Here is a 15,057-nt window from a genome sequence, read left to right as displayed (position 1 = left end):
TTCATCAGTGAGTTTTACAGGTTCTGGTGGAAGGATATTGCTTTACCTTTGGAGAAACAATGCTCACTGTTTTCCCTTGTTTCTCACCTTTGTACTAGGCTAAGCCAACAGTCTCCTGACTGTAGCTTCGTATTTAATGGACAGACATGAGAGCGGTATCAGTCCTCTCATCTCTTCTCAGCTCTCGGCAAGACTACACATAGGTGTTTTTGGGGAGTCAATTCTCAACTAGGTCAAGGCTCACAGCATTCTAGTACAATTCAAATCCCAAATCCTCATTTGTGTGAAGTCTTGACGCAAGTCCAACTCTGGTAGTACTTGTACAATTGGCTCAAGCAAATATGTGAAAACAGTCCCAAATAAAGCAAAAACAGTAGGAATTTTATTTGAGGCTTCAAGCTTAAACATTGTACCTACTTGGTTAAAATATTATTCCATCCAAAATGTGAATGTGGTGACATAAACAACACTACATCAGAAACGGTATTTGCTTGTCAACAGTCGTGGAGAAAAACTGCGGGTCTTGCAGCTCTACCATGTCCTGAACTCTCACTGTATCTATGCAGTGCAGACTTGCCAGGTGAAAATCATGAATCAGTGCTTCATAAACTATTACCCCTCTTCACCCTGTGTCTCCCCCAGGAAATTGCTGTAAATAACAATGTATTTTTAGTCAACTCGTCTGGAAAGTCTTTTCAGCCGGTTTGTTATATAAGCGGCAGCTGGGAGCCTCAGTTTGAAGAACCATAATCATGCCCCCAGTCAGCCAACTGAGAACCATATAACTTAGATGGTTTGTTTAAATGTGATGGAAGGTAAGGAGGCTTTGTGTCTGGAGAGACAATGTAGCTGAATAAGTGGTGAGATATGCATATATAGTAAATCCAGCAAGGAGGAAAAATGCTTGTGGAAAACAATTTGCAGAACAGTGGTGCATCTATAGTACAAAAAGTACAGTAAAACCCATACATACGGAGGGACAATACAGCTAATGTTACAGCTGAGTGTTTAAACGTGTTAATATTTAAAGAAGTTAGTCATTGCTTCACTTCTCCATCTTATTCCTCTCCTTCAGTTCTCAGTAACAGTTATTCGTGAGTCAACATAAGGTGAAAATCTCAAATTTACTGAAATAACACCCAAAAAGCTTTACAAATGGTTTATATTAGATAACCAGAATAGAAATGGTTAAGGGTCCAAGGCTGAAGTGTATGAGGGCGTAGGGGGAGGTTATGCTCCGCAGCCCTTTTAACGGACACATACTGATAAATTCTTTTTCATTTACCAACCCTACCCTCTATCTGTCCATCCATCCTTCCCATTATCCCTTCCTCTAAGTCCAAAAGGGTTAAGAGAGAGTACCTGCAGCATGTAATGGCATGAAGTGCTTCACACTCTGTTGAGTCTACATGTTTTAGACGTCTCACCTTTCATCGTCAACTTCTATCTATCTATTTCTGTTACTGATAGGGTGGACTTAAAAGTCTGTATATTCAATAGAGGTTAAAATGGTTACCAGAGCAGAAGGGCATGGGGGCACTCCACATCCCATTGAGCTGACACGTCCTGGATGATTCTCCTTTCAGCTGTCTTCCGCCCAGACAGGAATATCGAACTGTTGAACCAAATGTAAACTTATCGCCACTCAGCACACCGTTAGGGGGAGAGCCGGGATGACCACAATCTACAACTAGAGTCCGAGAAAGAGAGAGAGAGAGAGAGAAAGGGATTGAGAAGCAGAGAGATGAAGGAAGGATGGACAGCTCGTTTCGACCCAGCGCAGCTTTGTGAGAAGAACTGCACTGACCGCTGTCTAAAACTAGAGGAGCAGCTTCAGAAACTAAAAGATTTATGTGGGATTAAGGATAGTGGGACAATATCAAGAAACACTGTTCTGTCTCACTATTTGAAACACACTGCTGTCTGAAATGTAAGGCAATCTTGGAACTAATACAATTGTGTGTTTATCTATTATTTGCATACTGCCTTCTAAACTCAAGGAACACAAACTATTTTCGTTTGTGGGGTTACAGATTGCAGTTTCTTTATCATCAGCAATCATTTAGCACAGTATCTTGTACAGTATGTAGCCATCTAAGACTAAGCAGATCTAAGACTTCTTTGACAAGATTCTCCTTTTGAATGAATCAGCGAGATTAAAAGTCAGCCGGAGACAGTTTTCCAACTCAGCCTATCTTAGTCACAATTATCTTTGTAGACCGCATATGTGCCTTTTGAGAGTGGAAGGTTTGACAGTAACTGAGGGGGTGGAGCTTAGCAAAAGGTAAAATCCATCTGCCTCATACATTATCAGGTTTAAACGACAGAAACACAAGGATTAAACCAACCTATGCATTCAGGTAGGGGTTTGTCCCACTGTCCAGTAGGTTGACAAGTCAGCACAGGTGATCCAAACAGGTAATATCCTGGGTTACAGTCGTAGAAAACCACGGTGCCAAAGGTAAAGTTCCCATGCTCTATTTTACTCTGCCGGATGGAGTTGGCTGGGATACCTGGATCGGAGCAATTGACCACTATACACAGAGAGACACAGAGACGGACACACACAAATACACAAGTGGAGAGATAGAAAAGCATGTGTTATTTGGCAAGAACCAGAGAGGGTCATTTCTCTCCCCCCTCTTCCTTTTCCCAGTGTTTTGCACCGGGGTCACAGCAAACAATATGGGGCATAATAAAGAGGTTGAGGTGAAAAAGGAAGAACTGATTGGGGCTGGTGTTTAAAAGGGTAGAGATGGTGAATGTTATGATATGATGAAGGAAGGTTTGTGTGTCCTGGATTCAGCTCCTATGAGGCATAATGGCTTGTTCATCATCATTACGTTGCGCTTTCTTTAAGGTTATTTTTTGTGATGTTTATACTTTATTTGATAGAGGAAAGCGGGGAGAGAGAGGGGGATGACATCCAGTTAAGGACCTGGGCCTAATTCAATCCCCGGTATGTGCTCCACCAGGTACGCTCGTGGGGCAAGCCATTACATTGCACTTTTAATTTTACATAATTACTGAATGGCACTTCATTCAGTAAACTGGGCAGAACACTGATAGCTAATCTAAAACTCACGTAAGCGAAGCTACTGTTGTTGCGGTGACTGTTAGAGAATAATCAGGGCTCAAGATTTATGTTTCACGGAAAACAAAAAAATTGTATTCACAAACCTGGAGCCAGGAGAAGGTTAGAGGGATGTATGGTATTAAATCTACCCCAAAACTTCAATAAATAAAGGAAAGAGAATTTTCTTTTTCAAAAAGAAATCCATTTTTTGAATGAATAGAGATGTTTAAGTTGAATAAAATTAGAGGTAGAACTGAGGTGAAATGAAAAGGGTGAGGGCAAATATGGGTGGTTGCTATAAGGAAAGGTACTAAATAAAGATGGGGGTTGAGGTGGCATCAAAGGTTGGGATTAAATAAGGTTAGGGGTGAATACACTTAACTTTTCTCCCCACCTTTACACGTTGGAGGCGGGTGGCTCCACTGACGGTTGGCCTGACACTGAGCGTGTGCTGGCCCCTCCATTTCATAACCTCGATTACAAACAAAGCTGACCACATCGTTGAGGTTGAAGCCGTTTCCCACCGTTCGACCATATATGGGACTTCCTGGATGGCCACAGCTGATCGCTGTAGGGAAGGCAATGTGAGTCATCATGTACCTGCATACAGATTACTTATTGCATTCATTAGAAATTAAGATTGCACAAAACCAAATTAGCACACCTTAAAGGATGAGGCTGGCATCATTGTGTATTTAGTTTTGTTAATATTAAATCCCATGAAAAGACAGAAAACAACAATGTGTTAACATCCCCCCTTCCCCCCTCGTACACACATACAGACTAAAGCACTTAGAGGTTGCTATTCATTGTGAAAGAAATCTCAAAATAGCAGTCTTTGTGATTCAAGACACAAAACTCCTACTGCGTAGATGTTGAGATAGGTTCAAATTTCCAATCATGAGGCAACCAATCATTTTAAGATTCCCTCGTGAAACTGAAGCACAGCTGTTAGTGGCTTCAACTCAACTATTTTAAAGCACTTCAAACAAATGTGGGACAAGAAACAGCATCCCTACTCAAAATGATATAATCTTAATGGGCTACCAGAACTTAAATGTGATGCATTGCTTGGGAAATGAACAAATTGCTCGCTGGTGTGGTAGCAAGGGGAGAAAGTAACTGTGTAATCGCAGTCGAGTATTTAAATGATGTGCTTAACACTAAACACACCAGCGAGTCTTCAGCAGTACTAGGTAGCAGGACCAATATATTGTTAGTTTCGTGGAGTTTGTTGACTATGGGGAAGGTAATGAGAAAAGTATCACCAATATTATTATCATTAATAATTATTATCATTATCTCAGTATTGCTAAACTGGAACTTGTACAACAAAGCAACAGTACCGAAGCACACTAAAGTGGACCACTAGTCATTGATGGATTTACAATAAGTGCTTTTAAATGAATATTGAAGATATTTCTTTAATATTGTTGTGTTTCCAAATTATATCACATATAGTTAATGTTACGGAAGAGTGTGACATGGCTGTAATTTAGTTGTTGGGTGAGTGATTCTATAATACTTCAGGCTACTGATGTGATTTATATGCAACTGTATTCTGTAAATGTGTTGGCTTTTCATTACCCATTGCCATTTTCTCATTTAATTACATGAATCAAATTCAGTACAATTTATTCTTGATATAAAAGCCACAAAGAAGATGTGATCTAATCAGGCATGGAAATCAGAGGCCAAGAATTTTGATTTGTGGAATTTGGACCAAATAGCTATGCATCACCTACAGTAATTCATCCATATTAATGAGAATGTCAGATGACAGAGAAGACAGAGCTGTTATCCCAATTAAGGGCACTTATTTTGGAATTATTAGGCCTCACCATCCTCTGTGTTAGCATTGAGTGTCCTCTATTTGCCATTGTGCATCATAATTATTCACCCTATTAACTTCATTCAGAGGGGCTACTTAGAAGTTTGTGTGTGTCCCTTGTCATCATTGTGCTGACAACAGTGTTTTGATGTTTGTTTAAACAGACAGTTTACAGTTACTGCCAGCCCCTCTCACATCTGCCTCTCAAAATCTCCCCCTTTAAATGTATTGTTTTACAGGGAGGAGAGGAGAGGAGAGGAGAGGAGTTTGACAAAATTAAAAGAAACAGGAAAGACGCAGGCGAGGTGGGTGGAAAAGTGAACAGGGAGAAGAAGAGAACCAAAGAAAAGAACAACAGAGAGGGCACTAGAGGAGGAGAAGACAAGAGAGGGAAGAGAGGAAAGAGAGGAAAAGAACAACTGAAGTGAGGAGAGCAGGATCGAGACAAGAGAAGACGGGAGGGAAAGAGAAGAAGCCAAGGTCTTTTTTTTCACTAGATCAGTGAGAATCAGAAGTTTGTTTGCTTGCCTAAGATACAAATTTATCTGACACTGTCAGCATGCCCTGCAGCTACACACACACACACACGCGCGCACACACACACACACACACACACACACACACACACACACACCATAGTCTCATCATCATTCTGTGTTTGTGTCTCTAAACAAGAGCTTCTCATCTCCATAATTACAGTATAATTTGGCTGTAAAATGATTTCCCTCAATAACTCCTGCATGAATAACCTCAATAAAAACAACATTGCATGGAAACACCAGATACACATATGGACACACACACTATAATCACCACATACCCAAACACACATGCACACATAACTATCTGATATAAAGTCCCTATATTAAACATTTCTTTTTGTTTAAGGGTCAAAGTCAAAATTAATTTCAATGAGTTACCAAAGTACCTTCTACTCCAGAAATGTAGACACTACATCACTGCCTCCGTCTTTAAACATGTTTCTAATTTAGTGAATGAATGGGCTGTCTCTTTCGTCTGTATAGTTGGCTTGAGACAGCACTCATCATCGCCACCTTAACTGTGCCCAGTGGCTGCCTCAAAACATTCAGGACGCTCAAAGCAAGTGACCAATTTTAGAAGATTTTCACAGTAGCCTGGACACGTCAGAGCCTTCTTTTTCATCCTCAAGCCCTGCGATTTATCTCATCCAGACCATACTGGCAGTTGGGCCCTCTGGCCTTTTATATAAGACTGCTGGTGTCAATCTGACGAACCTCAGGACTATTGGGTGAATAAATCAAGAAAGGGATATTTCTCAAAATACAAACCTTAAGCTGGCTTTACTCAATATGGAATCACTCTCGAACAAAATGGTTTATTCTAAATGAATTTATTTCCCTGTTTTAATTCGGACTTTTCCACCCTTGAATAAAATTTGACAGGGGTTTATCAGCACTTCCAGAAAAATTCCCTCTTGGAGACCGTAGTGCAGCTACAATTTTGCAGCTGAATATCTAAGACACATTTTATACCCATTCCCCCCTAAAATACCTGTATTATTTAAAAGGAGCAAATCAGTTTAAACTTTTTTTGCTGAGAATCTTTTCAGGCATCTAAAGCTAACAATTCATTTCACAGAAAAAGAGGTCCTTTAGTTGTGAGCATAACTCAAAATGTCTCCATTAAACGGGAACTCCATCCATTTTATACATCAAAAGATGTTTACAAGTTTTGGGGAGTACTACTGCTTATGTGAGAAAAATTGTATTAAGCCTTTTGTGGCTCCAGAGGGAGCAGCACAAAATCTGATAATGTCTGTAAAAGACTGAGTTTGAAAACGAGTCAGGCGAGTCAGGGTGAAGTGAGGTTACCACACTCACATCTACTAACATAACACACACGAATGTCTGACCACTTGTCAGTGGTGGAGTTGCATTGTGGGTAGTGCAGGTGCTAGATTTTGACAAGCAAAAAGAATAATTGGAATAAAAAAGATAATATCTCTGGTTCTACTACAGTGATTTTACTGTTTTCAATGTAATATCATAGGAGTGCAATGCTAAATTGGTGGAGTAGCACTTTAATAAAAAGTGGGACAATATAAGACAATGTAACGTCTTTTTAAGTGATGTATTTTTTACAAACTTTTTCTATTATGAAGTGTATTCTGCAACACAACATCACCTGCTGGAGACATGTAATGACAAGGAACCGTGCAGTACCTTCAAAGGTAATTTGATGTTTAGAGTTTGCACTGTGACCAAAGAGTGCAAATTCTTAAGTCTTATTTTCGTCATCACTGAACTAGAACAGATATATGACTAGGTATTTTTTTCTATCACATGTGATCTTAAATCACATCACATCCTAGGTTTCATTCATGGTTTCTCATCAGCTGACTCTAACTTGTCCTGCTGTAATGGGAATTTTTGTAAATGACCATCAATGCACCCTGTATTTGTATTTGTATTTTTTTTTTTCTAATTTTAAGGCAGTAATCATCAATTTCATCTACACTCCCTCCTCAATATCAATAAAAACTATGTTAAACTGCTAACTCAAAGAACACTACTCACTATTCCTCCTGTGGTGTACATGACTGAAGATCTTTTTTTAACACTTACCAAGTCTAACTTCCTGTTTGTTTGCTGAATTTGGACTTCCAATGCCAATTCCACTGCAACTCCTTACAAATATCGTATCATATAGTAGATCTTAATTTGTCAAATACAAGGCCGTCTTCATTACTGTGCTGCCACGGTGATTTGAAAGATTCATGATATTGATTCTTCAACCCCACAGGCAGAAGAAATATCCAAAATTCAAATAACAATGCTGAGAACTTTATTACAACCTTAAGCTCGAGTTGCATCTTTTTTTTAAAGAGTTCAATATTCCTATTAGTTATTTAGCAAACAGTGGAAGGTATCAAAGCGTACCACGCCATTCAAACTTCCCCTACGTACAGTATGACCTCAAACATTTGTGTGCATTTTGTACTTATCTTCTGCATGCATGCACACAAATGCTGATTTGATTGCAGTCTGTATGTGAATGTGTACAATATGTGTTTGCACATTGTTGAAAAGACCACAAGTTTACAAAGAGATAGACATGTGAAGTACATGGTTTGGGTTCTTTGGTTAAGGTGAAGCTTTAGTCAGAGGGAAATGTGTGCTTGTGTGATTTCCTTACGTATACAGATGGGCAGCTGTCCAGACCACTGGTTGTCTTGGAGACAGATTCGAACGGATGAGCCTATTAGTCGAAAGCCAGGCAGACACTGATAAACGACCGTATCACGGTAACCAAAGTTCTCCCCAATCACCTGGCCATTCACAATGCCTTCTGGGATTCCACAGTGACCGGCTGAAAGACACAGACAGAAACACAGATGACACTTAGACACTCTAAGAATTTGTTTCAGAAAACTTGCTTTAAAAATACTGATATTGTTGTACTTTTGGTAAACATCTTCATTTGTCACTAGCTTCAGTATCCATATGTGTCTTGTATCTACAATGGCGTTTTGCTAATATCCTTGGTCTTGGTTCTCCAATGTTTTAACTCAAAAACAGACCAAAGGACACATTCTGGACACTTTTTAAACACATTTTGCTGTTTTGCCTCGTGTCTTTCTTTTATTGTTGTGACGAAGAGCTAGGTAGTTGTTCTGCAGATATGCAAATATTTCAGAATGAATGAATGAATGCCTTGCAGTCCTATTGTACCCATGAGATAGAGAGAACACTCTCTGGGTTATTTTCAGGGATACAAAGACGATATCAGCAAAACAGTAAAATTTTAATCAGACCTGGGATTCTGAACAAACCTTGAGGACTGAACATTTCATTGGCTTGTTGCCTCTGTTAAACATCTGCTGAAACCATTTGCAAGTAAGTAAAAGTTGGGAATTGCAGCTTGAAACCTGGATTGTCTGTATATGAGACATTTGACTCCCTCACACACACACCATGAAACATCAAAGTGGGAGCACAGCAAGCACTCTATCTTCAAAAAATATCAGCAGCTCTGTCATAAATTGGATCACCTGTCATTTACGCCGAAGCATCAGATGGTCAGTTGCTCCCTACAACACTTTCACAGCTGTGCCACTGTTCTTTCAACATCTTCAAAAGCATCTCAGTTTTAAAAAATGATGATGTCTCAATGTTTTTAAAGAATCTGACTTTACCTGCAAGATAATGTAGGATTTTTTAAAAGCATTTCACTAAATAGAGAGGAAATGTGCATTTTCTGTTCCCAGATACTTTGGATTGAGTATTAGTTCTTTTCTTTACAGTGGATAAAACCTGCACTATGTCCCTAATGTCAGCAAATGCTAACAATTTCATAGACAGCCAAGGAAGTGGGAGAGAGCAAGAAGAGAAAAGGTTGCCTAATATCACCTTTGTCATTTCACATGGTCTTTGACGTGTTAACAGGAGTTAAAGGGCATAACTCAAGTGAGTCATACTTTACTTTCTTGAATATGTTGCATAAAGTTATGCGTTGAAGGCAGAAAATCAGTCTTAACCTCAACACAGTGTGAAAATAACTCATCAAAAACAAAGAAGTAAACTACTTAGAAGTGTATTTTGGCTTGTTTGAGCAGTCAGTGCAGGGAAATCAAAACATTTTTACATATTTTTAAGTGTCTTTGCTGGTGTGTTTAAAGTTTTCGGAATTGACCATAAAAGGGAAATTTTTACAAAATCTTGCGAACATCAGCTTTAATTAGATGACTGGAAACAGCAAAATAATTGGACAAGCTTACATTTTTTTAAATAAGCAAAACAAATCCAGTAAAGTCAATTTTGTTTTGAAGAATAATAAGAAAAGTTACTCAATGAAAATGCTGTTTATAGCACTTTATTAGGACTTAATTTATTTATTTTTTGACAGAATGATGTCTCCTCATCAGTCTAGGTTAAGTTTCATTGAACTTTTCCTTTATAAATTGCATCTCATATCCCCTCAGCCTATGAAGTATTCTGGGAAGCGATGTTTCTACTGAGGCTTCGTGGAGAAGTGACAGTACCATGTCATAACATCTGTTACCTCTGGCTAGCACACTGACAGAAGAAAGTAGCTGTTTTTTCTGGCTTATTTCTATAAAAAAAAAGAAGAGCATTCAAACTGAATGCACAACAGAAGCTTGCTTATGACTGTCTTGGCTGTGAGGTGGACGAGGCCAGGGGGGAAGCAGCTGTGCAGCCAGGGAGGGTCACATACAGTGCCTACCTTTGGTACCTGTCCTCATTAGACTGACTAGAAAACTGGCATCCTTGAAATTCCCATCCTCATAGTCAGTGTTTCACAGTATGTGAGAGTGTATGTGTGTGCCTCTCTTAGCATGCAGTATAGTGTATGTTCGAAGCCTTACATTTTAAATGAGAAAAGACAGTGCCTCGATATACGGTAATTTATAATGTGTCTTTGAATAAATTATTACTTCAGGTATTAATATACCTAAACATCGTGTTTCCGTTCCACTCCAAAGCCCGGATGACAGGCACTCTCTGACAGCTGACCCCACCAGCATGAAGCCAGCGTCGCAGGTAAAGATGGCTGTAGCACCAAATGTTGTCTGAGTGCCAATCTTCTTCCCATTGGGTGGAGATGGCAGCTCACCGCAGGATATAACTAAAACACACAGGCAGACACAAGCAATTTAAAAGCAGGTATGTACCAACTGAACACCAAGTTAATTTCAGTAGCTAACAGACCTTGTTGGTTTCAATGGGGGATGCTACCAAAGCTGGTGAGGTGTTCATCACACAAATTTGGTGCCAATATTGTTTTTTCCTACACTCGAGTGAAGTAAATAACAGCAAAATTTCAAATGTCACAGAATTTTTTAAAGCCTCACAATGATTCAAAATGTCAAGGAATCCCACCAAGAAGAATAACAGATGGCAAAGATGTTACGGCAACTCTTTCAGTTTAATGTAAAAGAGGACTGAAAGAAGTGAAAGTGTTTTCCATGTGCTGTATCTCAGTCATTATTAGATTCAAGAAAATGAGTAGAAATAAAATACAAATGCACCAAGATTAAATTAACATTAAATATACACACCTATCCTTAGAAAAAATGATAAGCTGTTGCAGTTAAGTATTTCTTGTGCACAAGCCGGGTAATGTCATTTGTATTTGCATAATTAAGTGAACTATGTTTTGATCCTTACTGACTTTAGCTGTCACAAAGAAAGCTGCTGTTCCATTATACGGTCATTTGCTAAGGGCAGCAGCCAGTTAACTCTGCTTAGAACAAAGACTGGAAGTGGTGGAAAACAGCTAACCAGGCTTTGTCCGAAGGAAAAAGGATTCAGCCATCATCTCTAAAGCTCTATTGTAGAGTCCAGCTATCCACTTAAAAGTTCTCTGTGCAGATGGCGTGGCTAATGTTTCATGTGTTTTCAATGTACATTTTGTTTGACTTGTATGTTAATTCAATAATTTATTTGCATGCAAGTTATGTTAATGTCATGCCAGATTTAAAACGGACTGGAGCTTCTTATGCATATGTGACTGAGGTGGTGATAACACCCCGACAGCATGAAATCGCAGCCTGTTAGCTAACCTTGGGACATGCGATGTGGTGACCTGCCATGAAGTAGTTTAGCCACAGGAGGGCACCAGACACATGGGATTACAGCCCAGGAGGTGATTTTATCATGATGGTTTATCTAAAAGCTTCTAGTAACCCCGAAATTATGCCTTTGATTTATTGCCAAACAATGCATAATTAATAATCAGATTTGTAAATGTTTTCATTTGAATTATTCCAATGACATTAGCTATTATCCCTGTCAGTCATCGTAAGACAGGCTCCGAATGAATACATATTTTTTTATTTATATATTAAAAACCAAATATTTTTTTAATTTGCCATGGTGAGCACTTTAATTTGACAGCCATGAGCCCTGTACCTTGGTATGACTGTAATTATATACTTTTTTAGTTTCCTTGCAGGTATCTAGAATGTCACTGCTCAGAGCCTATAACCCCTTATTTTTATTAAATTGGTGCAATTGTAAGTTATTCATGCCCATTATCTACAGCACATGACAAGTATGTTTAGATATCAGTAGAGATTAAACTTTAACATGACTTAAGGATCTGAACATAAGTATATATAATACCTAGCTCATTGCTGATGCTGTTTTTCAGTTGCAGTGGTCATTAAGTCATCATAGGTCTTTGTTACTCACCCTGGCAGTGCGGTCTCTCATTTCTCCAGCTCCACACGCCATTGGATAAGCACTGGATGTGGGCAGGGCCTAATCTGTAGTATCCTGGATCACAGGTGAACACAATGCGAGTTCTGTATTCGTAATGCGAACCGTTGACGATCCTCCAGCGGCCGTGCTCTAAAGAAAATGATCCGATGCTGGGACAAACGACCACTACAGAAATAGAGTGTGAAGAGAAAACAAAGCCTCATGAAACTTGCTTACACTTAAACAAAAACACAGTTACTATTTTGAAAATGTGTCAGATAGTAATTAACTGGCTGAGAGTGGGGCCAAGACAGTGTAAAATATCTCACATATGCATAATAATGACTCAATTTAAATTACAATGTCCTGGCCAAAATGACTTCCATTCATAGTGGTAATTACACGTTGCTTAAAAAGTAGTAATCCATCTTACTGAGGGAGAGATGATTATTTAATTGTCACTGATTGACCAATGTAGCATGTTAATATTTGTGTTTTCTGTAACAGACACAATAAAAATCTTACTAGAGTCTGGTATTTACATTCATAGTGTTACACTCTATGATTTTTTGGTTATTGATTTTGTTGATACTGCACTGATATCTACGTGTTACTGACCAGAACATCTTGGTATCTTATTGTGGTTGCTCCATGTTCCATCAGGCTGACAGATGGCTGACGTCAGTTCTTTACTGGACAGTCTGTACCCATCGTTACAAAAATAGGAAACTCTTGTTCCGACAGAGTAGTCAGCTGTTAAAACGCCACCGTTTATAGGAGCCTTGGGTGCCCCACATGAGACAGCTAAGGGAGGACAGATACACACTGGTTAAGAAGACAATATACAAACAGACAGACACAGAATCCCTAATTCACACTTGTATCTGTCAGATAGGCAGGTTTGATGTTTACTTTGTTTGAGGGATTCAGCAGATGTTTGTTCTGGAGATTCAAAGCATATTGTTTATTTGTAAACAAGCTCACATATTTTCTTCAATGAAGCTATCAACCTAAAAATATACAATCAAAAGATGCTTGATCTCCGGTTTCCAATCAGTTCTAACGAAATACATCCATCTAGCTGAACATGCTGCTCCACAGTCCACAGTAGTTTTAAATAGACTGGTTTGTAGAGCACTGCACCGTGTAATTGCACAGTGTCGACAATCTGCTATACATCCTTCATTTGACTTTCTGTCAATATCAGCCAAGAGCTGTGCCTTCCTATGGCTATTTGATGTGTGAGATCAGTAAATAAAAGATACAAAATGAAAAATTAATTAGCTTTTACTAAAACATATTGCAGTTTTTTCTAGAATTAAAAAATAGAAAATCAAGTGAAAATAATGGTATTTTTTTACCACTGATATTTCATGTCCTTTACCAAATGGATATAAATTATACGAAGCATTCATATAATTTAAGACCCCTCATGTTCAAGTTGTGTTTTCTACCATAGTCTATATCAGCTTTGGGAATTCTATCAGTGGTCTTCACATTAGCTACAAGTCACATTAGCGATGAACATTCAAATTTGATCATTGTCAAATTTATTTGATGAATCAAAATGATTTTGTATTGGCCATTAGCACAATTAGCATTCAACTTAGATGGTAAGTATGTCTGCAACATTACAGCATTCAGTCACTTCGGACTTAACCTTAAGAGCAGTAAGTTACATTCAGGAATTGACAAGTTTTCATTGTATTTTCATTGTAACAGCTAGCTAGTCTGTGAATTTGTTGGTCCAGGCCTTCTTTAATCAGTTTCTCAGGTGATTTATGTTTCAACGCTTGGCTTTGGAATCAAAGTCAAAGCTAGCTCACATGTTTAGTCGCTCATAAAACTACCAAATTATTCCTTTACACTTTTTAAAATATTTTTGCTCCAGTGTCTTTTTAGTGTTCAAGTTTATAAAAATGTTTTACACTTCTACTAAAATCATATGGACAAAACATTTCAGCACAGTTTAGTATTAAGCATAAACACATTCCATACACAGACAAACAAACACACCTTGACACGCAGGTACAGGAGAGTCCCATGCGTGGTAGCCAAGTGATGTGCGGCGACATGTTGCTGTGGCGTTGCCTATGAGACGGTATCCACGGTCGCAAGCCCAGCGCACCACGCTGTTAACATGACCGCCGCTCTGAGACGAGATAGAGCCGTGGAGTGGAGAGTCTGGGGTTGAGCAGTACAGGGCTGGAGTGGAGCAAACAAAAACAACGATTTGAAATGACTTCACTGCTATTTAAATAGCAACTAGAAAATTAAAACCAAGCAACAGCAAAACTCATTAACAGCAATAATCGAGGCAGATGTCTGCTGTAATTAGTTATATCATAATTTTAATATTTTTAATACTATTCAGCAGTATCATCTGCATGCAGGTGTACAATACCATACCTTTAACAGTGCTGTAATGAAAGTCTGGTGCCATGAAATAGCAGAGATTGTGTTTATTTCCTAACATTTTATTAATATGAAACAGTATTTATGAAACAATAGGAGGCTCAGCCAAAATGGACTGATGACAAATATTTCATGATTGTGACTAAATTAGCATTTCTACTGACCACAATTACAGCTTCGATTGTGTGTTTTAAACAGTGCTATTACAATCAGGAGATGTAGTAAGTTGTTGTCTCTCCAAGTATAATATCTTAATATCTAAACTAAACAAAAAGTTCTGTGAGGAATATTAATGACCACATTTATGATAGTGATTACACCTCCCAGCTTAACAGATGTTATGACACCGTAACAGCCGTGTGTTTCAGCCAATTAGGATCTATCCGACAAGCTGTATGAATGCTGAAACGCTATGACACGCTGCCCACAAAGTCATCAATGGCTAAATGCGATTTTATGGATATTCTTACTTCAAGAAACATTAATCCTCAGACTATCCTTGCAGCTGCAGGCAAAACATGAGGGAATCC

General features: G+C 38.7%; 1 protein-coding gene across 1 annotated transcript in view; it reads right to left on the bottom strand.

The window, feature by feature from the left end:
• The window catches only part of csmd3b (CUB and Sushi multiple domains 3b), a 322,370-nt gene that overhangs the window by 17,570 nt on the left and 289,743 nt on the right, over positions 1-15,057 (bottom strand). The window contains exons 51-58 of the mRNA XM_070847130.1: positions 14,129-14,317; positions 12,731-12,916; positions 12,104-12,298; positions 10,362-10,535; positions 8,085-8,258; positions 3,459-3,644; positions 2,349-2,534; positions 1,517-1,690 (exon numbers count right to left, since the gene is read on the bottom strand). Coding sequence (XP_070703231.1) covers positions 1,517-1,690; positions 2,349-2,534; positions 3,459-3,644; positions 8,085-8,258; positions 10,362-10,535; positions 12,104-12,298; positions 12,731-12,916; positions 14,129-14,317 — 1,464 coding nt within the window. The remainder of the gene's footprint in view (positions 1-1,516; positions 1,691-2,348; positions 2,535-3,458; positions 3,645-8,084; positions 8,259-10,361; positions 10,536-12,103; positions 12,299-12,730; positions 12,917-14,128; positions 14,318-15,057) is intronic.

Source organism: Pempheris klunzingeri, chromosome 16, assembly GCF_042242105.1.
Source record: "Pempheris klunzingeri isolate RE-2024b chromosome 16, fPemKlu1.hap1, whole genome shotgun sequence".
NCBI lineage: Eukaryota > Metazoa > Chordata > Actinopteri > Acropomatiformes > Pempheridae > Pempheris > Pempheris klunzingeri.
This window is presented reverse-complemented; position numbering and strand designations above follow the sequence as displayed.